This window comes from Ambystoma mexicanum, chromosome 10 (assembly GCF_040938575.1).
Source record: "Ambystoma mexicanum isolate Mex_15411 chromosome 10, UKY_AmexF1_1, whole genome shotgun sequence".
In the NCBI taxonomy this organism is placed as follows: domain Eukaryota; kingdom Metazoa; phylum Chordata; class Amphibia; order Caudata; family Ambystomatidae; genus Ambystoma; species Ambystoma mexicanum.
The window spans coordinates 791,998,834-792,022,707 of NC_090932.1; the positions used below are offsets into that span (position 1 = coordinate 791,998,834).

At 45.1% G+C, this 23,874-nt stretch overlaps 1 protein-coding gene across 1 annotated transcript in view; it reads left to right on the top strand.

Moving 5' to 3' along the window:
* The window catches only part of GFM1 (G elongation factor mitochondrial 1), a 572,440-nt gene that overhangs the window by 50,756 nt on the left and 497,810 nt on the right, over positions 1-23,874 (top strand). The window contains exons 2-3 of the mRNA XM_069618451.1: positions 901-1,053; positions 16,783-16,915. Coding sequence (XP_069474552.1) covers positions 901-1,053; positions 16,783-16,915 — 286 coding nt within the window. The remainder of the gene's footprint in view (positions 1-900; positions 1,054-16,782; positions 16,916-23,874) is intronic.

Here is a 23,874-nt window from a genome sequence, read left to right on the forward strand (position 1 = left end):
AGTATCCAGTGAAATTCACAGGAACTCTTGAGCACACCTCAATCCCATCACATACCCACATCACGACTTAATGTAATCCCACCACTGCACACTTAATGACTTCAATGAAAGTTTTGCTGGCCAGGAAGTTAACTTCTCATTCGTTCTTTTGATTATATTTTCTTCTGGTTAAAATTCCGAAAGGTATACATTCATCCCAATGGTCACTATCGCTCACCCTTATGTTTTCATGTACCTACGTGTTGGGAGTTATGTTGTATGTTTGTCTCCCTGACATTTGCCACTCCTCCGCCTTCCCACTCCGCTTGTTTTTCACACCACAGTCTAGGGTCTGGCTGCCACCCTGGGCTGGTTGTTAATGGGCCTCTACATGGACAAGGCTTGCCTCTTGAAGACCACTATGGTGGTCATGTGTGCTGTATAAAAGACCAATAACAAACATGACATTTGTTCACAAATCTATGAAGCTATTTTTTGATCTATTTCTAGATATTTTATTTCTAACTCGAAGAGTTAAAAAGTATTCAACATTTTGTCCCTGCGCTGCACAAGGTGGATCTGCTTGATGGTATAATAGCTTCTCAGTACAAAATGGGCTGTGTTTTGCTATATATATTTCAAACTCAGTAGGTTGTGTTCCTGGTAATCATATGATGAGATTCAGCTGAAGTCTGAGTGAAATTGCTAGTGGTAATTAGTTTTGCAGAGACACTGCTCTCTCCATAAATAACCTTGACTTGCTGCAGTGTCATTAGATATGATATTGATGAGTTTGGCTCCAGGTATTGACATGGATGAAACAAATGCATGTTTGATGTAAACGGAACAAAGATTCATGATTGTATTGGAAGACAGAAATTCTTAGAACCATCCTTTATTTTGTTGCCTTTCATGTTTCAGATCCGGTTGAACATCTGCAGACATTGCTCTTCAGTAGTTTATCCAAATGAAAAGATCCGCAATATTGGAATATCTGCTCATATCGACTCTGGAAAAACCACCTTAACAGAGCGGATTCTCTACTACACTGGTAGAATAGCACAGATGCATGAGGTAATGTAATAAACTTGGCACAACTTGTTTGCTTGCTCATGATCTAAAACATGATTGGTTTTTATAAAGCTTGTGCGACATCTGGTACTCCCTTCACCATCTACTTCATGCATATACTCACTGTCACGTCATCCATCTCTGGGACCCCCATGTAAAATGTTAATAATTAGTTGTTTATCTATTTGCATTATGTACAGTGGCATTGCTGGATCAGGAATGTGTAGTTGCTAGTACATTGTTCTAAATATGTCATGAATCTCCATGCTGGCGACTGGCCACTATGGCAACAGTGGAACCGACTACCGCTGATCCCATGGATCAGTGCAACAAGCCACATCTGACCTCCTCCAAGATGGCGCCTATTCTGGGCTACATACTCGCGTACATGCCTCATCCAAGATAGCTGCACTTTCTTCCAACTGCATTGCGCGCCTCTTGCTACTCAGTCCTGGACACAGATTAAGCCTTGCATCACAACGCTATTGTTCCCTTAGCTAGTACGCTGCCTTTCCTCGTTCCTCTAACTTCCCCTCTTCTGTCTCATGGCTCTTGGACCATTGTTTCCCTAGTTTCCTTGACACTGTTTCATTTGTGACTTCCCATGCTTCGCTGATTTCCTTCTTCTCTTCTTACTACATTCTCCTTCATCTTGGATCCTGAATCTCGCCGCCTTCAGGAGGTCCCCTCCTGTTTTATTTATGTATTTATTTATTGGATATTTGTAAAACGGAGAAAGATAATGATGATGGTCCTACTAGGCCTTGTGACATTCGGATCATGCAAGTGCAGTGCCAAGAAGTGCGAGGGGGTCGGGGGAGTGCAGTTTGTGCAGAATGCGAAGTGCTAGGACGGAAAGGGGAGTGCAGAGAAGAGGAGCGAGTGCAAGTGAAAGGGGGAGTGAAGGAAGGGGGGGTAGAGGTCCACAGGGCTAGGCGAGTGCTAAGGGAGGCCAGATGGGCAAGTGCCAGGGATTGCATGGGGTGAGGGTCCACACGCTAAGTGGGAGGAAGGGGGTGGACTTTGCGGGGGGTTGGGGGGAATTGGTGCCCTGTGGAACTCGGAGAGCCAGTCACTGAGACAGACTGGGACATTAGCCAGGGAGGGTGGAGAGGGAAGTAAGAAGAGAAAAGGAGGGTCTTGAGGAGCTTGGAGGAGAGATCTACCCCCACTCTCTGTTTAGAGAAGCGTCTGATCTGCATAGAGTTGGAGCTAGAGGACCGAAGGGCTCTAACCTGGAGGTATTTAGGGAGAGAGAGAGAGTTGGATGTAGTGGGGTCCCAGGCCCCAGAAAGCCTTGTGGATGATGCAGAGGGTCTTGAACTTGATCCTAGCAGCAACCGGGAGCCAGTGAAGCGATTGTAGGTTTGGAGAGATGTGGTCCCTCAGCTTGATGCCAAGGATAAATCCTGCAGTCCTATTCTGGATTAGTTGAAGGGGGCGAGGGAGGGTGAAGGAAGATTGAGGAAGAGGCTGTTGCAGTAGTCTACCCTAGAGAGGACCAGAGCTCTGGAGAATTGAGTTTCTGGGAGAAGGTGAGGAAAGGGAGAATGCCTCTGAAGAGGTTCATCTGATAGTGTGCCTTCCTTATTGGCAAGGTCCGTGATGTGAGAAGAGAAGGAGAGAGAGAGAGGAGTCAAAGATGACATCAAGATTTTTTGCCTCACAAGAGGATGAGAGGAGAGGACCCATAGAGTGCGGCTAGAGGGTAGGAGAGATGGAGGGAGCTGGGGTCCCAATGAGAAGGCTCTCGGTCTTGCTGGCATTAAGGCAGAGATCATTGGCAGCACACCATGCCTGAATAGCAGTGAGGCAGCCGGGGAGGAGAGAGGAAGAAGAGGAGGCAGTGGAGGGAAGCTTCAAGGAGAGCTGCGAGTCAAATGCATAACACTAGAAGTGATGAGAGAAGGAGGAGATCAGGTAGGCCAGAGAGGCAAGGTAGATGTTGAAGAGCCACGGCGAGCGGATAGAGACTTGAGGGACGCCGCAGGTGGAGTGTGTGATGGGGAGTGAAGGGCCCAATTGAACCCGGGAAGGTCGGTCTGAGAGGAATGAGGTCAACCAGTCCTTTACCAGGCCTATGATGCCAAGGGTGTCCCAGAGCCGATTTATCAGGGTGGAATGATTAACCGTGTTGAGGCAGAGGAAAGATAAGGCCTCCAGATAAGGTGCGTATGAGGCCTTTTTACGCATGAAAATCTTGTAAATATGACAGCTTTATTATTTTCCTGTGTACATTTACACATAGGTTTAGAGCAGAGGGCAGTGCAAAGGTCAAGTTACTTGATAGAAACCAGAAGGATTCTTTTTATTTTTATCTACATGGAAGTAATTACAAGCCACCTCTGAAATAGTATGTATTTCTCTGAAGCCTTTCAAAAAAAGAAACTGCACACTGTGATAAAAGGAATGGTTTCTTTCCATTCATATTCTGCTGTGTGAATGCTCATGGAGCAAACAGAAGCACTGTGCATATTTATTTTCCTAGAATTTTAGGGTTGTAAAATTAATAAGATTGAAAACTTAAGTTGCAATTGAGAATTAATATTAATATCACTGTTGCATTTAGAATAATTTAGGAGTACGCCAAAATAAAAGGTTATTAGAACATACAAGAGACCACAAATATTCCTACTCGGGCAAATACTTTCAGGTCCCATAATAAGAGTCATTCAGTAGAACAGGTTAAGCCAAAGTCAATGGGCAAAAGTCTATATGTGCTGAAGCACTTCTTTGCAGGTAAGTAAGAAAAGTATTTGCACAATGTTTTTGAAGTCTTTGAAGAAAAAGAAGAATCAATGTAGTGCCACAAGATGTTAGACTTGTGAGTAGTAGAAAATGCAAGCAACTCTACAGCAAGAGGTAAGTTCTCTGACTTTTACAGTACCTTTGTATTGAAGAAAAAGTGCAGCAGATGACTTCTGTTCCTGAGCAAATAGCAACACCACAGTTCCTGGATGTCCAAATGGGTGTTTCAGCTCCTCGCGTCTACCGCAAATAGCAACACCACAGTTCCTGGATGTCCAAATGGGGTTTCTTTGCTTCTGGGGTCCCGCACTCTATTGAGGTGGTTCAGGCTCAGTCCGTCCTGCTTCCTGGGAGTCCGGAGGATCTTCTTTGAGCTCTTGGCTAGCTTAACACCAACGCACACAATCTGGTGTTCCTCTCCCTGGCGTTTCGGGTTCCAGCAGCAACTCTGTGGAAAGTCAGCGAGCTCCGAGAGAATGTCCAGGTGGCTTACTTTGGAGTTGATTGGTCCCACTAACTCAAGGGGAGAAGTCATTGTTGCAGGGGCTTCTGTCGATACAAATTTGGAGTTTTAGCACAGCAGCTGGGCTTCACCGGGCAAACCAATGGTCCAGGAGTTGCAGCTGGCGTCCTCTTCAAGTTCTTCTTCGGTTCCTTCGTTCAGTGGTCGACTCTACCTTCCAAGCCAAAAGCCTCGCCTTTTATTCAGTTCTCTCCCATTCCTTCAAGCCTAGCTGTCAGTCACCCAGCAGGGTGGCGGTCCTTGCCGGACAGTCAGCCGGCCAATCACTAGAGAGTGCATTTTGGGTCTCCTAGGAGACTAAGCACAGGGAGTTTCGGGCACCTCCCTCACTTCCTGCCCATGTCAGACACTCTGGAGCCAGAGGCGGGCTTCAATCGTGAATCCTCCCAAAGGCAAAGTGAACAAAGGGACTAAACCTGCTTTGGCATGCAGAGTAAATATCAAGAAGGACCTTTCCACAAAGAAATGGCGAAAAAAGAAGACTGGGGCCATTTTGACAAAAATGGCACCCATGGGTGCTTTACTGCAGTTGCAAACGCAACCCGTGGTAAATGCACACCATGGTAGTTAAAAGTAAACCACTGCCACCAGCCATTTATCGAGGAAAGGGTAACATAAAAATTAGCCCCTCCAGCACCCTATCGTAAGATAGTGTGTGCTGGGTCTAGAAAGTTACAAATGTAAGTAAAGTAAATTTCACTTTTCTGCTATGGGAAACAGTAGTTTATCCCAGAGAAGGTATTTAAACCTTGGGGAAATCTGGAAGACTTCCTTGTGCCTCTGCACTGAAGGTGCTGTGTGACACAATGTAAAAGATTATGCCTATGGAGTTTGTCAGACTCCATAACCAAAAGAAACAGTGTTCAAAATCACACTAAAATACACGAGAGAGTGGGGAAAAAGAGTCTCACTCTCTCCAGGTAAAAAAAAATCAAGTCCTCAAAATCCAGCAAAGTTGCTGGGGATGGAATGGGCACATTTCTGAGAATTCTCCCTCACAGGGGGCCCTCGCCTCCCTTTAACCACGAGTGTGGTAACCTAGGTCCTTCTCACCACGGTCTTGAACTGGCACTCCTGTGGTCAGGAGTGCTGTTGCAGAGAGCCTTGTGGGACTGGCAGCCTCCTGGCCCCTTATTTGCGTGTGCCGGAGCCCCTGAGTGCACAGGGATGCCGCTGCAAACTTGTGCTATCTCATATTGTAAGGACAGAGTAGTTGCGGGAGATTTGCACACTTCTGGGTTGTCACTCACCAAACTTCTTTCCAGCCCTTTATTGTTTATGTGAGTTCACCGGACCCCCAGTGGTCCTGGTTGCGGGCTTTTCAACAGGAGAGATCCCCCCTTTTTGAGTGTGACACCTTCTCCTCAGGTCAGTGCTTCCAAACTCTCCTCGGCCCTTGTTGAACTACCCAGTCTTCTCACTGCTCTTTGCTTCTTCGCCCGTTGAGGATCCGCACTCTTGTCCTCCCTTTGTGGTCCAGGGGGTTTCTTGGGGTACACCAGCCCTTGCCCCCCCCCCACCCCAATTAACACAAGCTGATGTATCTTAGTCTAAGACCAATGCCGGGGGAGGCTACACCTATAGGCTGTGGGGCCATGCGCCCGCGTGGGACGTCTATTATATTCTGGAGTCCCCTGCTGTGTGGGCGAGGTCTTAGAGAGTTTCCTCAGTGGTGCAGGCCCTCCCCTCCACCCCCTTTTGTGTCCCTCTCACCTTCCTCAGCAAGCATGAGGTAGTCAAAGCTCTGCTTCAGAGCCGGGGGTCAAGAACCCCAATCAATGGTGGGGGGCACTTCCAGGCCAGATCCCGCTCTGGCAGCAGGTCAGGAGGTGCCAAGGTCCGTGCTGCAGAGTGGGCCGGCACATCAAAGAACCCAGATGAATGGTCGGGGAATGTGCGATGAGGTAGCTGATCCTCCCGTAGCTCCATCTCACTTTACCCTTTTCTTTTGGCTCAGGGGATCGCCACCTATGTGTCCTGGCCTCCCCGTTGTTGCCACCTAGTGCAGAATCGCTCCCTGGGTGTCCCAGTAGTGTCCCACGGTGGCGCTGAGCCCTCCTCTCCAGATGACGGTCCGAAAGGACTACGGAGGGCTCTCACTGGCCTCTCCCGCCTCGCGAGACCACAAAGCCCTGGTAGGTATGTGCGGGCCGTGTATGCAGCAAGGCCCTGGGGGTGTCCACTGGCTGTGTCGGTAACTGTGCCCAAATGGGGTGCACGGGCCGTGTGAGTCCGGCCATCTCGTCTCCAGAGCAGGGATTGGCACCAGCCCCGCTCAGGGCCCTCTTGGCTTCCCAGGTCTCCTTTGATGATTCCAGTGTGTTCCTCCCCCCACTCGGTACGTCGATGACGGGAGAACGGGATGTGAGAGGGGGGGGGGCCCTCCGAGCCAGGGGGATCCTGATGAACCCCTGCCGCCACCTAAGCCTCGCTCTGCTGGCATTGCGGGAGCTGATAACACTCCTGCCGTCTCCCAAGTCAATGCCACACGCTGCACCTCGGCAAGGACGTTTCTCGGATCCCAGCCACAATCTGGGAGTTCGGGGGGGGGTCTGTTCCCTTCTTCTTGGGCTTACTGGGGGGCTCCCTCAGTATTTGGGCCCAGCCCGACGAAGCAGCGCTCAGGAGCAGTGCATTCCTGCGCCCCCTTGGTGGCCTCCCTTACTTTAGTTTTTAAAGTAGTAACCACGCAGGCTGCGGTTGTCATTCCATCAGGCATTTTAAAACATGATCTGTCACAAAGTAATTCTCCTTCCGCCTGCGGAAGGAGGGTATCTCGCAAATCGATTCGGCCCATGGTGTCTTCCTCAGTTGCGAAGATACAATTATGGTTGGCTGCCTCAATATCTCTGATGCCCTGATTTGGTATGGGTAAGAGTTCAGTGGGGATGAGTGTGTTGCAGCGCTTAATTTTGATATGTGATGCATACAATATCAATTCATATCTGGTAAGTTGAGCCATAGTCATATATTGGGTCGGATTCCTATTTAAAAGGACATCGACCGAGTGAGGTACCATCACGGTTAAAGAGTGACCTAAAACCATACCTTCACATTGTTTTACAGACAAAGCTTCAGCTGCTACTGCGCGCAAACATTCAGGCAAAGCACATGCAACAGGGTCTAACGTGGCGGAAAAATAGCTGCACGGTCTATTCCTTCCTCCATGTTCCTGTGTCAAAATAGCCAAAGCACATCCAACAATTTCATGCACATACAAAACAAATTCTTTGTTATAATCCAAAGTCCCTAAAACGGGAGCAGAACAAAGCGCTGTGCGCAACCAAACAAATGCCTCTTGATGTTCAACAGTCCATGGCACTGGATCCTGTACATTCTTAGTCGTGAGTTGTATCAAAGGTTTAACAATAAGTGAGAAATTGGGTATCCATTGTCTACAATAGGAGGCAGCGCCTATAAACACTCTAACTTGTTTTTGGCTGTGGCATTTTAGAGATTGCTTGTATTCTATCAGGTGCTAGTTTCCTACCCTCCTTAGACATGAAGTACCCAAGATACGCTACCTCCTGTCTACAATACGGACATTTCCTCAAATAAGCTTTATGACCATGGCAAGCTAGATATGACAATAACAACATAGTTGCATGCTTAAAGCGTTCCTCTGTGGGAGCTGCTATAAGCAAATCATAAATATATTGAATCAATGTAACATATTCAGGCAATTTCAAGGAATCCAACTGTGCCTTCAGTGCCCTACTATATATGCTTGGGCTTTCTGTATAACCCTTTGGTATTTGTCACACTCTGAAGATCCCTCCCGTACTTCCTCCTCACCTGTCTCTTCAAAGGTACTGTCTTGGGCTTCTGAGTCCTTCTTCTTCCGAGATTTCCGAGGTTCCTTCACCTTCTTTTCTTCTTCTGATGCAAATAAGGGCAAGCCCCCTCAGAATACACCTCTGCCTGAAATAGACCCATGCTCAGTGGTACCCCGAGGGGCAAACCTCCAGAACAAAACAGGGAAAAAAGTCTTCTTGGCAGAAAAAACCCTGATGGATTGAGTTGGCAGCTACAGTTGGATGGAATCCTTGTTCACAAAGAGCGTGCAGTTCTGGTATTGCAGACAGAAACCGAGTACCACAGTTCCAATACACCCAATATTCCACAGATAGGTATGCGCAATTAAGCTCCTCCAACACACACAGGGAGTCCTGTTGCAAGAGAAATCCAATTGGACCCCAAGAAGTTTGGAGAAGTAACTTGCGCTGACAAAAGTAGTAAAGTATAATTTAAAGTTAATCCCCACCATAGATAAACACCCAAAGAATGGAAAAAGTAAACCAAGAGAGGAAAGTCGCCCTGTAAACTTGTATAGAAGGTATCGACCGGTGCTTCACAGGTACAAAGAATAACAGAACGGAAAGAATCAGAAAACGAAGAATTAACCGAGCAGTGAGAGAGGAGCTCCACCGCGAGGAAGGGGAACAGAACGGACAGAAACAGATACCGAAGAATGAGCCGAGTGGTGAGAGAGGAAACGTGTTACAGCAAGAGTGCTGTAAACACTACAGAGTGAACGCTCTGAGTGCAGTGAGACAGGTAACAGTACGAATAGTTTGAAAGCCGTCGGAAGCGAGATTCGGGGGCAAAAACACAGAACAATGCAGAGACAGCAAAAGACGTGAACAAAGGCGGAACGACAGAATGATCAACCGCTCTACGATACAAAGCAAGGAAACCGAAAGACACAAGACAAAACCAGCGAAACCAAAGAAGGAACAGGGAAAAGTAAACAGTCACAGAGGGAAGCGGTCCGGAGACCTGAGCTAAAGTAGGCAATGGAAGGGAAGGAAAGGAAAAGGCGAGGGTAGAGAGCTGAAACTCTTAACGCAGAGAGATTCCGCAGCGTCTTCCTAAGAATAACGGATACAATGCAAGGAGCAGATGGCTCCGCCCACCCTCATAGAGGCGGCAGCCATTTTAGGGGAAGACTAGACTGCAAAATGAGATACAGAACGTAAGTGTAAATCCATCGTTGCCAGCACTTCCAAGGTCAGCGCATGACAGTATTCTAGTAAAAGTGTATGCTCTCCCACCTAGGGAGAAAGCAAACAAGAACCTGCTTTCTGCATGTAATGGTATACTAAAAAATGCATTCTTTATGTCAATCGCTGAAAAATATATCTGCAAATGGCGGTATCATGGTAAGAATGGTAGTAATATCTGGAACTAGTGGAAAGTGAGGCACTACAATCTTATTAATCACTCTTAAATCAATAACAAGATGATATGGTAGACCTGTGTCTCCTTTTTTAAAAAACGGGTAAAATGGGGCTCTTGCACACACCCCCCCGTTATTTCTTCTACGATCCCTTGTACTACTAAGTCTGAGACAATTGTTTCAAAGGCTGAATAACCTCCAGGAGTACCTTGTACTGAGGAATACACTGATAAATTGCTCCCTGTCGATTGTCGTATTACTTGGGAAATATCCTTAAGACCAACGTCATTATCTGATACTGCCCATAAAGTATCTGGGATGTTATCAAACTCGGGGGGGCGGGGAGGGAAAGGTTTTGACGGACATACTGTAATGTGCACTTCATCTGGTGTACAATAAATAGTAGGAAACAACTTTTGCAACAAATTTAACCCCAACAAATGTTCTCCACACTGTAGTTAATAAGAACGGTATCTCACTAGCTGCTGGTCCTAAAAGGACAGTCACTGCGGCCGATACTTTACTAACTACAGGTGTTGCAGCAAACCCTTCTGAAGTGTTAGTATGCCCACTCAAAGGAATATCTGGAGCATGAAAATGAAATGAAATGATATTTTATTTATATCGCGCTCGTACACAAGTGTTTCAGAGCGCGACCAGGCAAAAAGGGAGGGAGAAAAAAAACAGAAAAAACAGCGATCTTACTAGGCCCAGTGACATTTAAGAAAGCGCAAGTGCATGGGAAAGGAAAATGGGGGGGGAAAACGCAAGGAGGGGGTTAGGGGGGAGTGGAAAGTGCGAAGCAGAGGAGAGAAAACATAAATAAATATTAAATAGAATAAATAATAAATAAGGGCTTTAAACCATGGTAGTGCAGCCAGCAAGTGGCAGGTGAAAGTTAGTCAGAAAGGTATATCTGATAAGTGCAGATGAAACGTGGGAGGGGGACTGTATGGGTACAGATACAGAACCCTAGTGCAGATGGTGGCCTGGAGGCAGTGCAAGAGGGTGGCAGGGTGAGCAGATGGCTGGCCCCGAAAGAACAGAGGGTGGCCAGGTGCACAATGCCATGAGAAGAAACAGATCAACAGGGGAGAAGGGTGGCATAGGCAGAGGCAAAGAGGAAGGTCTTGAGAAGTTTCCGGAACCGAAGATGTTTTTCCTCAAGTTTCAAGGTGGCCATGAGGCTGTTCCAAAGGGAGGCACCAGCCGAAGACAGGGTTCTACCCCCCAGCTTGTTTTTTTGCAAAACGACTAACCCTGAGGAAGTTAGAAGTAGAGGAGCGAAGGGCTCGAGAGGGGTATTTACAGAGGGATAGTTGAAGGTATATTGGACCCAGGCCCCAGAAAGCCTTGTGGACAATGCAGAGGGTTTTAAATTTAATCCTTGCATCCACTGGGAGCCAATGAAGGGATTTCAAGGCTGGAGAGAAACGATCCCAGGGCTTGAGGCCAAGGACAAGTCTCGCAGTCCTGGATTAGTTGTAGAGGGCAGAGAGTGGAGGCAGGTAGATTTAGGAAGAGGCTGTTACAGTAATCCAGTCTGGAAAGAATCAGAGCTTGGGAGACAGTGAGCTTTTGAGGGAAGGAGAGGAAAGGTAGAGTATCTATAAGGCGGTGAAGTAAAAAGTTTCATTTTTTGGAGACACCCGAGATGTGTGCGGATCTATGGAGCTCTTTTGCACCCCTGAATCTAGTAGTAATCGATGCAATGGGTACTGACTGATCACAGGGATGGGGATTGGTTGCATTTTCATTTGAGGGCTGTCCTATTCTGAGAAACCCTAAGAGAAATTCTCAATATTGTATTGATTAGTGACAAAAGATTTGTTTGGATTATCGAAAACATTGGAGTTAATAGGGACTGTAGTAATTGGCGCAGAGCCAATCGCTAGCCCACCCCCTACTTCCTACATGTCCTCTGTGACATCTTCTTCCCCTTCTTTGATACATTACGCTTACCCTATTCAACAAAGCTGGACTCTGTGCCCTCCAGTTGCCGTCCTGTCTGCAATATGCACACTGATTAGGACCTGGCGGTAAACATTGGACAAATGGACCAATAAATGACCCCCCCCCCTATTACCCTGTTGTACTTGCTGTATTAACACTCCTTGTATTGAGATCCACTCTCTTCTTTTCTGCTTTTTCCTTCTCCACATTTTCTGTATTCTCATAATATTGAGCCATATGCAAAATGTCTGATGGGGTCTTAGTCTGCCAAGCACTCTCGGATTGCATTATAAGAATGCTAAATTGTCAGACGAATGTATCTACAAATAATTGTTTCCCTGCTGGCGTAGTCATTTCTTGTCCTAAGAAATCAATAAATACTTGTTCAAATCTTTTAAAATATTCTGTTACCCCTTCCGTTTTATTCTGGACACATTCAGTCAGCTTATCCCAATTAATCTTTTGCTAGGGTACCACCCTTTTAAGTTGTGCAACTATCATAGTGGGAAGGTTGAGTACTGAAGGAGCGGGCCTGTCGCCAGCTGAACTGTCCGCATCAAGCTGAAAGTGTGTCTCGTGTCCTCCCAAAATTTTTTTACGGTCAGTGACATTTCAGATTGGTGTCCAAATATCTGATGCCAAAACTTTAGAGAACAATGTTCCCAAATCCCTACTAGTAAAGACAGCAGCATTTAAAACGGCTTCTAATGGATTAGGATTTTTCCTAATATCAGGGATGGTCTGTTTTAATGCATTTAATTCTTGCCTAGACCGTGCTCCAGATAAGATTTTGAGATGGGAGTATTTTACTCCCCATTTTCAAACTTTGAGAGTAAATGTGATTTTAAGAGAGTAAACATGACTTTGCAAGAGAGTAAAATGTATGCGACATCCAGCCAAAGTGTGCAAAAACTGTATGTAAATCATTACCTAGCGGCAGCTTTCTGCATTGTGACAGAATACACCTTTCATTATTTCTCTAAGGTCTTGCTTCTATCTCTCCTGTATATATTTAATTGTTGAAAATACAAAAACCTATCCAATTACATAGTAAAGCAAGCATGAATCATATTGTGTGAATTGTCTTTTGATGTTATAAGTCCTCATTTCCTGAAGCTATTACTACCTAATGGTATGCCAATGTCATGATAGAACAGTGCAGAGAGGCAAGGACTCCATGCCTAATTCTAAATCTAATCTCATGGTGAAATGGTTGTTTATGTAGCGCTTTTGGCAAAGTGCTGTACATATTTATCACAATTCTCACCAAACCGAAGACTGTACTCCTTTATCGACCTTGAAATGATGAAAGGCTGAGTTGGCCTTGCCGGGATTTGAACCTGCAACCTAGAGATCGCGCACAGATCGCAGCAACGGGTGCTCAACTGGCTGAGCCATCTTATTGGCTAACATCCTTCAGAGGCTGGTTAACTGAGTATTGACTTGGGTATAATAATCACAGTGCCTAGATGTTTGACGGACCATGTATGAAGTGCTACATAAAGTTAAATACCTATCTGGATTATCACGGGGATAGGTTTTGATGAGTTTCTGTTTCAATTACAAATGTAACTTTTGTTTGTTTTTGAACAGCGCTTGCACTTCCTGGAGAGACAGGTTGTGGATGTTTTAATTGTAGTTTTGAAGATTTGAGAGGCTATAACACAATTGTGTATCCTTGAGCAAAGAGTCTGCTGCCACTGACCATTTATAGTGATGTACTCGCATTGACTGCAAGGTTGAATGGATGTAAACTAGACCATGCATACTCATGATTTTACACACTGTTTTTATAATTAGTGTTAATTAAATCATCAGTGTAAATGATCTGCCTCCCATGATTATGCACAGCACAAGAACTCTGAAAAATACAATTGTGCAATATTGGTTTACTTTTACTGGAAAAAAGCATAATTTGGTACAAAATATGAATTCTCAGTTGCAACTAGTTTTCCATTTTATTAATCTTACAATCCTAAAATGCTTGGAAAATAAATATGCACAGTGCTTCTGCTTGCTCCATGAGCAGCAGCAACAGCAGAATCTGAACGGAAATAAACTATTCCTTTTATCACAGTGCGCAGTTTACTTTTTTGAAAGGCTTCAGAGAAATACATTGTTTCAGAGGCTTTTATTCATGGCTTGCAATTACATCAATGTGGATAAAAATCAAAAGAAGCATTCTGGTTTCTATCAATTAACCTGACCTGTGCTCTGCCATCTGCTCTAAAATTGTGAGTAAATGTACACAGGAAAATAATAAAGCTGTCGTATTTACAAGGTTTTCATACGTAAAAAGGCCTGGTACGCACCTTAACTGGAGCCCTGTGCCTAGAAAAGGGTACATGAACAAATTGGGTATCATATTTAGCGGGCTGCATAATTGGCTTCCCTTGATTATAAAGGATAGGACTTCTTGAGCATCAAGCGTAGCCTGTTCTGGTATATAAAAAGGCGGCACTTCTCGCACAGGAAGCTGACAAGTAGGTAGTTTTCCTAATTTTAAAAGTGCTGTTAAGTGAATGAGTTGCTATGGGATACTCATTATGGATGCATTATCCATTATACGTTTCAAGTGTTGCAAATCCGCAGATTTCTCTAACTCGCCTTCCTCATTTTGTTGTATAATTGCATCCAACATTACTTTCATAGCATGCATCTACATCTGGGGAACATGCTGACAAAAGGTACTGGAAATGACTGAAAAGAGGGGTCAAAGTGGGGGCCCATCTAGGAGCGGTACGTGTAATTAACTGTAATTCTTCCTCCGACACACAAGATTCTTTGCATGCTGTGTTTAATTACAGGTTGTTGGACATATTCCGAAATATTAGTTTCAGTTTCTAAACCCAGTCAAGCTTTCTCTTGTCCTTTCATTTCATCCAGTATCTCCCAAAGTCCTTTGACTTGCGATAAGGCATCCTTCTCCGTATTACAAGAGAAGGCGGCTAAACTTAGATCTTGCAATTACCTAGGAACTGCCGAGAGCAATTTCTGTTCCCACGAGATTCGAATCTCGTCACTCAAACTTTCTAACAAAATTAGTTGCTCTGGACCTTGGGCTTCAAGTACTTCATCAACCACATTCTGTGAGGCTCCGCTCACACTAATCGAACAGCCTGCTCTCTCAACTTCCTTCGTTGGGTAGGTATTAAAGCAGTTCGTGTATTCCTAGTACAGGGTTGTAATTTCCTTGCCTTTTCTTTAGTCACTGGTCCATATATATACACTCATTAAGAGGATTTATGCTAACATCTTATTCATCATCATCATCTTCTTCTGATAGATGGGGAGGATTTTGGGGATCCGGGAGAGGGGGAGGGATTTGAGGGCCCAGAAGCCCTAATACTAATGCACTTGGTGGTTGACCATACAGAGGAGGGAGTGCAGAGGGAAGGAGATGTTGGCGAAGGTTATTAAGGATCTGTTTCATTACAAGATCTTGGGTAGTAGTGGGTATAACAGGGATACATTCCTGTTCTTTGTAACTGATCTCTGTCCATCTCTCTTTTATTTTGCTGATATTTTTGTTGATCATGAACCAAAGCTTGTTCAAGCTGCGACATGCGTCTTCGAGCAAACTTCTGTTCACGTTTGATCTTCTGCATGGCTTCTTTGCACCAATCGCAGACATCAAAGGCTGAGGGTCTAGCCTTATTCTGTAATAATACAGATTCTAAATGCTGTATCATGGAAACATCAGAAGTACCGTTTTCTGGCCATCGTAAACTAGGCAAATCTTTAGTCTGCTTGAGCCATGAACTGTTAAATACAATCTCCACTAGCCCATGTTTGACAAATACAATCTCCACTAGCCCATGTTTGACACACATCTCGTACGCCGGGGTATCTTCTGGGGGTGCAGACTGACCAAATTCTAAGTCGTTCGTAAAGCGAGTGCAACAAAGTCCGGACCAACATTTACGAAGTTTACTAGGACCAGGCATCCTAAAACTTTCCCTGGAAAAGAAAGTATTTGCAAATCTCTTTGGTTTAACTCCACCAACCAAGTCTTACCTGCCAAACAGCTATACTTACTAACAAAGTTCTGTCTCAGTTGCTCTGGGCAAAATATTGCAGGCAATTCGTAGTGGCCCCAGCCGGGGGAGGGTGTCTATGGAGAGAAGTCTGCCGATGGAGGCTAGTGTCAGCTGCGAGTAAATTTGGTGGCAGGGATCCCCAAAACCAAGCAGTCTATTCGGCAGGTTCCTCTCTGTCATGTATAGTGAAGGTACCGTCATCGTCGGTGGGGGCCCATGTTGGGCACCATTTTGCGACTTCTAAGCACTATCATTCAAACAAAGTATAGTATCTGAGACAGAGTTACAAAATTACAAGTTAAGATTTATTTTGTGCATATCATACACTTGAGCTGACTTCAGGTTCTCCCACAACCAGTATTTCATGGAGAGTGGAGAAGTGAAGTGCCTGAATAGTACACAGGGACTTCTTTTATACAGAAAATTAAATCTGCATCAGGATAGGTCATTTGTTAATCATTTACAAGAGATAACAACACAAATATGTTCAGACTACATACATAATAATGCCTTGATCCCCAGAAGGCAGAACAAATTATAGTTTCAGCAGTTATTACTGTTATTGCAAGTATCCACTTTACTTATGACTTTAATGACAAAGTCTTTCGGCCAGTTCACAGGTGGTGACTTATGTTTGAGGCCTTAAATACAAAATCCACTTGCCCTCCAGTCCAACAATGGTCACCATATCCACACAATCTTAAAAAGATACCTTTTGTGTGTTTAACAAAGTGGAAAGCCTGAACACTATTACTCAATGTGTAACTAACCTCTGCTTGGTGCAGTCAGCGTTTACATAGCATTTAAAGAAGAGAATAGAGCCATATTGGAACAGCTTAACTTACTTTAGCAAAATAGATGGACCTATCCTTAATGTTATTAAACCTAGGTTTATAGGTTATGGCCAGGTAACTAATACATGCCCTCTCCACGGACCCAGCCTTTTCTTGTTATGATTGACAGAGGAAGCCATGAACACATCTCTATTTTGTTTCTACTCAATGACTGACAAATGCGATTCCATCTAATGTTGCTGAAAGAACGGGATTTTGATAGCGAAAAAAGAAAATATATTCTAACAGGGGCTCCCCCTTGGGGAGTAGGGACACATTCCCTCGGTTCGTCACAGGATTTAGATGCAGCATTTGCCTTTGCGTGTATAAAAGCTTGTAGAAAATAAGCTAAAATCAATGGCTTCCTTAGCTTGGACAATGCAGAGGTTGTATTTGACTTCAGAGTGAAGCCCCAATTTATACAATAGTTAAACTACCATTTGTATACATATCCAGGTTAAAGGAAAAGATGGAGTTGGTGCTGTTATGGATTCCATGGAGCTAGAGCGACAGCGAGGCATTACCATTCAGTCAGCTGCAACCTACACAAAATGGAAGGATACCAACATCAATATCATTGATACACCAGGTAGGCGAGAATGGATATTTTCCTTAAGCATCATAATTGAGTCTTGCTGTTGCTGGTAGAGAAAACCATTGAACCAATGACATTCGAAAATATATTTCATTTATGTGCTATGCCAACAACAAAAACATTTTGTTATTTTGCAACATTTTTAAGATTGTCAACCTAGTATGTTCTCAAAATAAATGATGTCATGATAACCATGCATATTAATTCTTCCTCTAATATTCAGTTATATATATGTGTTTGAAACATTGCAGTGACTGTTCTTTCTTTTTCTTGAGCCACAAATACAGTTCAGGAACTTACATTGTTACACATGCATTTATTTGTTTTCAGTTCCATTCCTTGCAATGTCCAGCTTTGGTGCTCATAACATTTGTATAACTCCCATGAACTCCCCACACCCCCATTTCTGAGTTTAACTGTCTAAATTAAGGTTGAAGTGAAACGCCTTCCTTTGCAAGTGCACTTTGGTTGTTCCTACCAGTCAGGGCCACAGTTCCTGAGCTTAGTCTGTTGTCAGAGAATTGGGAAGTTACGAAGCAATGTCGGCTTAAAGTAAAGCTGCTCCCTATCTGCCACACATTCATGGAATGGAAGCCAAGCAGCCAGGAACTTTTGATAGGTGCCGTTAGCGAGAGCCGTTACCTTCTCCATTGCCATCACTCCCCACAAGCTCACCCACCACATGGCTACCACCGGCCCCAGCTCGTTCTTCCATGTGTGTGCATGTGTAATCCTGGTCACGCTCAGCATATGGGTGATGAGGGTGGCGCTCCTTCCGGTGACGGAATAGGTTCCCTCCATTGTGGCTCCCAGCAGCAGCACTGCTGGATTGAGGGGCAACTGTACCTTTGTTACATTTTTTATGTGGCTTAGAATTTCTTTCCAGTATACCACCGCTAAAGGACATGCCCACCACATGTATCAAGTCACCAATCTGTCCACAACCCATGTAGAAGGATAGTCTGTGTTTATAGAGAGCATGCGTTGTGGCGTTATGTACCACCTGAAACACAGTTTATATGCTGATTCCTTGATTGGCATACATTTGGAGTTTTCATTGCTCGGTGCCAAATCTGGTCCCACATATCCTCTGTAATAGCTTCTCCAAAGTTTTGTTCCCATTTTGACATATACAGTAGGACCTCTCCTGGGCTTGACCCATCTAGTAGTCAATACAGCCTTGAAACCCCTTTCTCAGTTGTCCCTTCCTTTATTGTGAGTTCCAGCCCTATCGGGGTTCTTTTGGCCCTCGCTTTTACTTTTTTGTTCGAGATCCAATGTCTTACTTGGGTGTAATGAAATCATTCGTGTTCTGGTATCTGGAATTTATTTTTACATTCCTCAAATGTCAATGGATTCCCGCTTAAAAGTCCCTCGGTGTCAGGTATTGTCCGCCCCTCAACTGTGTCCGAAAACTATGCTGCATCCCGGGTCTGAAGTCTGGATTATAAGCCATTGGTGTGAGTGGGCCTACCCCCAATTTTACTTTCTTCCCCCGCACTGCTTTGTCCCAGTACCACAGAGTGGCTTTTGTGGCGTCTAGCATCATAACCCCCCCCCCACTTCCCTGTGTTTTGGTGTCAGCAAGCCTAAGTTCTCTAGAGGTATGTTAGTCGCGTCTCTTTCTACGTTGGACCACCCATTCAAGGTCTCCCTTGGAGCCCATTGGAGCACCCGGGTCACCTGTGCAGCCATTAGGTATCGGCTAAAGTCCGGGACCTCCAAGCCCCCCAGTGCTGGAGAGCGGAACACGTTTTTTCTGGACACCCTAGGCTTCTTTCCCTTCCAAATAAAGAGCATGCTCTCCCTGTGCAAATGTTTGATCGCTAAGTTTGGGATCCGTATTGGGAGTGTGCCCACTTCGTACAGGAACCTTGGTAGTAAAGACATTTTTATGGCCGTTATATGTACAAACCAAGACAGCTCCTGCATGTCCCACCTCCTAAGGTCCTTGATCAAGGCTTTCAATAGTCCCGGGAATGTTAGCCCCATATAGCCTCTCATATGTAGGTGTTAGGTTCACCCCCCAGGTAGCGTTTACCTCATTCCACTACTTGCGCTGGGTCCTTTGCGATGTTAAGCGCTTTTGATTTAGCGTAATTAATATCGAACCCTGAGACCCTTGCAAAGCTATTTAGTAATGTGATGGCCCTTGGGATGGGATGCGTCGCATCCTTTAGGAACAATAGGACATGATCTGCATATAATGTTTTTTTTTGTGTGCTACTTACTACCGCGGATATCCTTTGAATCCTTTGATCCACCTTGATGGCCTGTGCCATTGGCTCCATGGCCATGGCGAATATTAGCGGGGATAACGGGTACCATTGACGGGTCCCTTAATGTATGGGAATGCTGTCTGTGAGCTGTTCATTAACCAGTAGTCGGGTTACCATAATTAGCTAAAACCATGCAGGAGAAAATTGGCCCACACCCAATTTTTCCAGTGTTAGCTGTAAGAAATTCCAGTCTAAGCTGTCGAAGGCTTTGGTGCGTCCACCCGAAGCGATACCGGCGCCTGATCTGACCTCACCCCTATTTCCAGCCCCGGGCCTTGTGGGACAAGTGTATCTGAGATCAAAATCATGTCTTATCAGCGAAAAGCCCCTGTGTGCTGCCAAGTAATATGTGTATGATTAATCCTGTGGGGGGGTAAAACCGCCATGTTTCTATAAGGTGTAACTCTCTAAGAAAGCGAGCTAATGCCTGCCTACATTTGTTGTTGTTAGGGGCGGCAGGGAGAGTCTTGTCCATTGAGGCGTCCATCACACAGTTGAAGTCCCCTCCAACTAGGACCTGTCCTATACACCACCCTGCCACTTTGGCTAGTAAGCCCGTCAAGAAATGATCCTGTGTTTCGTTGGGGGCATATACTGCAATCAAGCTTACTTATTGACCCATCAGGTTCCCTCCCAACACCAAGTATCGTCTGTCGGAATCTCGATCTATACATTGTTTCTCAAACCGTATTCCCTTTGCAAAAAGTATGTCCCCTCCCCTTCTCTTAGTACCACTGGAAGCCAGATACTGCCTGGGTAAGGCTCTGTGTCTTAACTGATGTTCGTCTCCCGGGAGAAAATGCATCTCCTGTACCCATACCATGAGGCCTGTATCTCCGACAACCTTCTCATAAGCGACCTTCTCTTTATCAGTGAATTTAAACCCTGTGCATTCAAAGTAATAAATGTCAGGTCAGCCATAGTCTGAGTTTCTTACAATGCAAAATGTTGAAGCTCTGACCTCCTCCATTCCCTTTTACTGTCAAGATGTTTTGTGTGCCCCCTGAAGCTTTTGATGGCTTATCGCCAGATCCCCTCCCACCCCCAACTTTAAACTCCCCCATTGGAACTGGAAATGTATTATTGCTGTACTATAGTATTTCACCGGGTCTTGGTTCCCACCTGGGATATGTAGGATCTGATTCCACCCTCTCCTGTCTCCTCTTCCCACCCCTTTTCATTAACATTGCTCAGACCAGGTTCTTCCATGGTAACCCTGTTGTTAAGAACGGGCCAGATTCTCAGCAACCGACCCCTCTAACTTTAGTTTTCTTCTGCGGTCGGGTCAATGTTTGTAGTTGCGTCGGTTAATAGCTTGCTTTGACCCTTTTTCCCACTCAGTCTGCTCATGTGGCGTCTGCGTTTTTAGCCTCCTTGCTTCTTCCTTTTGGGCGGGGGCGACCCAACTTCCATTTATCCTTCCCTGGTTGTGCTATCAAAGATGAGCTATCTTTCGGGTTGCCCTCCTGATAGCTAGTTCCTGTGTTTCTGTCTTCTCTCATCAGCTATGTTCATTGGTGTGCAGTGAAAAGGTCGAAAACATTAGGTCTTTTTTTTTTTCGAATGTTTTCTTTTTTTATTTGCATGTTTTATTTGGGTTCCGCAAGTAAAAAAAAGGGGTAAAACAAAACAAAAAATTCAAAAAAGGGGGGTTGGTGGGGAACCCCCCCATTTCGAACAAAAAACAAACAAAAGTCGACATTTGACATTTTTTTTTCGACTTTTCTTTTCCTACATTATGACTTTCGACATAATGTAATTCGAAAATATCACTATAAACCTCTGTCATTTCTTCTTCTTTAGAGATCGTGTAGCGTTGACCATTCCATTCAAAGAGGAGCCCACTCAGAAATATCCATCGATATTGCACCTCTTTAGACCTAAGCAAGGCTGTAGCCACCCTTAGGCGCTTTCTTTTCAGCAGGGTTGCTTGGGCCAGGTCCTGCTAAAGTGAGATAGAAGCTGCCTGGAAGCGAATCGTTTCCGATTTCCGGGCTGCCTGCATGATTTATTCTTTTAATTGAAATAGATGGACCCTAGTCAGCACGTCCGGGGTCAAGTTTTTGCTTATCTGTTATGAGGAGTATACTCTATGGGTGCGATCCAGGATGATTTCCCTGTCCCCCGCCGTGTCCAGGATATGGCGAAACAAGTCCACCACATATTTCTTTAGACCAGCGTCTGGTATTGGTTTGGGGATCCCCTTATTGTGTATATTATTACGCCGTGACCTGTTTTCTGCATCCTATTGTCTACTCTGGACCCGGTCCATTTGTTGCTCCAATAAGTGCATTCTACTGGCGAGCTCATCCTGCTCGTGCCCCTGTTCTGCCACTGTAGTTTCCACCTCGTCCACTCTTTCGATTCCTAGAACATTTCTATTGAGGCCTGTGATTGAGTTAGCCAGGTTGGAAGCGGGCTCTTTTATGTCTTTTTATAACTCCATCATCGCTGCCAGATCTAACCTCCTTATCAGCGTATCTTCCTCCTCCTGAGGGTGTTGGTGGAGGGGTGAGTATATCTGGGCGGCCGTTTGTTGCTGGCCGCGTTTTTGCATTTCTGAGATGTGCATGAGGACTTTGATATCCCCCAATGCTGGACCTTTTTGTTTTGCCGTTTGTTTGGCCATTGTCCTTTTTTTTCGGGGGCCCTGAGTGTTCCACTGTGTCCCAATTCTGCAATTGTGGCTCCAGTGGCCAAGGCTCTGGCCCGATAACAGTCTGTGAGGCCTAAGTGCCGCGCAAGATAGTCATCTTCACCATTCCAGACGGTGACTATAAGCAGTCAATAATGTTCAAATGAAACCCCCCCCACTCCCCCCCCCAGGCGGTGGATGGCACTCCTAGCTTCAGTGCCCTGGTGGAGCACCAAGTCGCTCTTCTACTTTGTTTTAATGTATAGAGCCCCCAGGACCTCTGTTACACTTGCAGTACTTGTTATCCCTCACCTCGCATCAGGCCCCTTCCAGAGCTAATGGCCGGAACTCCGGCTCAGTCTCCCGCGAGACCCAGGTAGTGAATGGCTATAGGGGTGTGTTAGGGGCTCCACAGTCACACAGCTTCTCCATGCACCGGCCGCACACAACACAGGCGGTGCAGCGCTATCCACTCCTCTCTTTTCGGATAGCATGGACTTCCCCCACTGCTCCGGCTTCCAATCTGGACTCTGATGTAACGGCCTCACCGCGCCTCCAAACAGCTCATTCACTCCCCCCTCCGCATTTCCTACCTCTGGGTACCAGTTCCGCAACGGCAGTCCGCACCCCACCTGGGGCCTCCTCTGTCGCAGTCACCATGGCGTCTCCGTCCCTCATTTCGGAGTCTGCTTGCCAGGCTGCTCTGTGGCTGCACTTTTCTGCACCGCAGACCGTCAGGGGCTCTCCTCTCCTCCCGCAAATCCTCTGACGCCACCGGCTCACTGCACCATCCGTCTTCCTCAGACCCTCATGTCTTGCGGGTCCCGACCCCCATTTTGTTACGGCATCGGGGTGCTCTGTCCCGGTCCTTCTCTTGCAGAGGGCAAATCCGCTCCAGCCCCTCAAGGGGATGTCCTTGCTTTTCGCCGTAGTTGCCAAGTTAATGGACCATTATTTACATTCATTTCTAGGGAGGGTTTAGGCGTCAGAACAGGGCTGACTGCAGGAGCTCAATGAGGCTGCATATGTCGGCTTCCTGCAGTGATCTTTCTTGTAGTTAGATTAGATCTTGGGGAGAAGACCTATTTGCCCTTGATTTTTAGTCATATTTTGTGCTGTATTAGTGTACTGTTAACTGAAGTTGGTTACATAGTTTTAGTTAACAGTTCAATCCAAGAGACATTGAACAATTCAGTCTCTTGTAGGTAATAATAATTTTTATTTGACTGAAAAATGAGAAGGTGGAAAAATACATTTGTTTCAGAGACCACATATGTCCATATTTCAGAGGTAGGTTTGTAAATGAGGGGAAACAGTTGAGTTGAACAAATGTGACGTTGTGATCATGAAATCAGCAGTGTATTTTACATAACATGGTTTTGTATCCAGAGATGTCTTTTGGAAGCAAACCACTTTTGCTGTTATGGGTTGTGGTATATTAGTTTATAAAGGGCCTCTCACAAAATACTAGTATTTCTGAGGTGGCAAAGGTTTCAATGGCACATGATCTTCAGGTCCCCAAAATTGGTCGTATGTTTATCTCAAATTGTTTGTAGAGTTTAAGAACTTCAAATACTTGGGTGATGGAGGAATAACACATCAAAAATTGCAAATGATACAGATTAGTTGCTATTTACACTGGTGTAACTTTAGACCTGACACTGGCGAAAAATCTAACCCTCATTCTGGTACTCAGTTATTATGCTTTAAAATGTAGATATCACAGAGCACTTTGGCTAGGCCTTTAAAAAAAATAGAAATATTGCTTTCGTGGTTTCAATCACTAATGTGTAAAATAAGTCAACAAGTTATCTTTAGCTCAAGAGAACCCATACAAGTACACAGATTCTTTAATTCCTCCAGACCAGTGTTGTTTTTTTTGACTGAGCTTTTCTAAATATTGTGTGATAGATCTGTTTTGGTTGCTGATGTACACTCTGGAACATCTTGCCAGTGTGAGTTTTCCTAGGCCTTATTTCAAGAGCTCCGATAGATCAACCTGCCATGGATTATACAGTGTTTCCTCTGCATTATCCTTT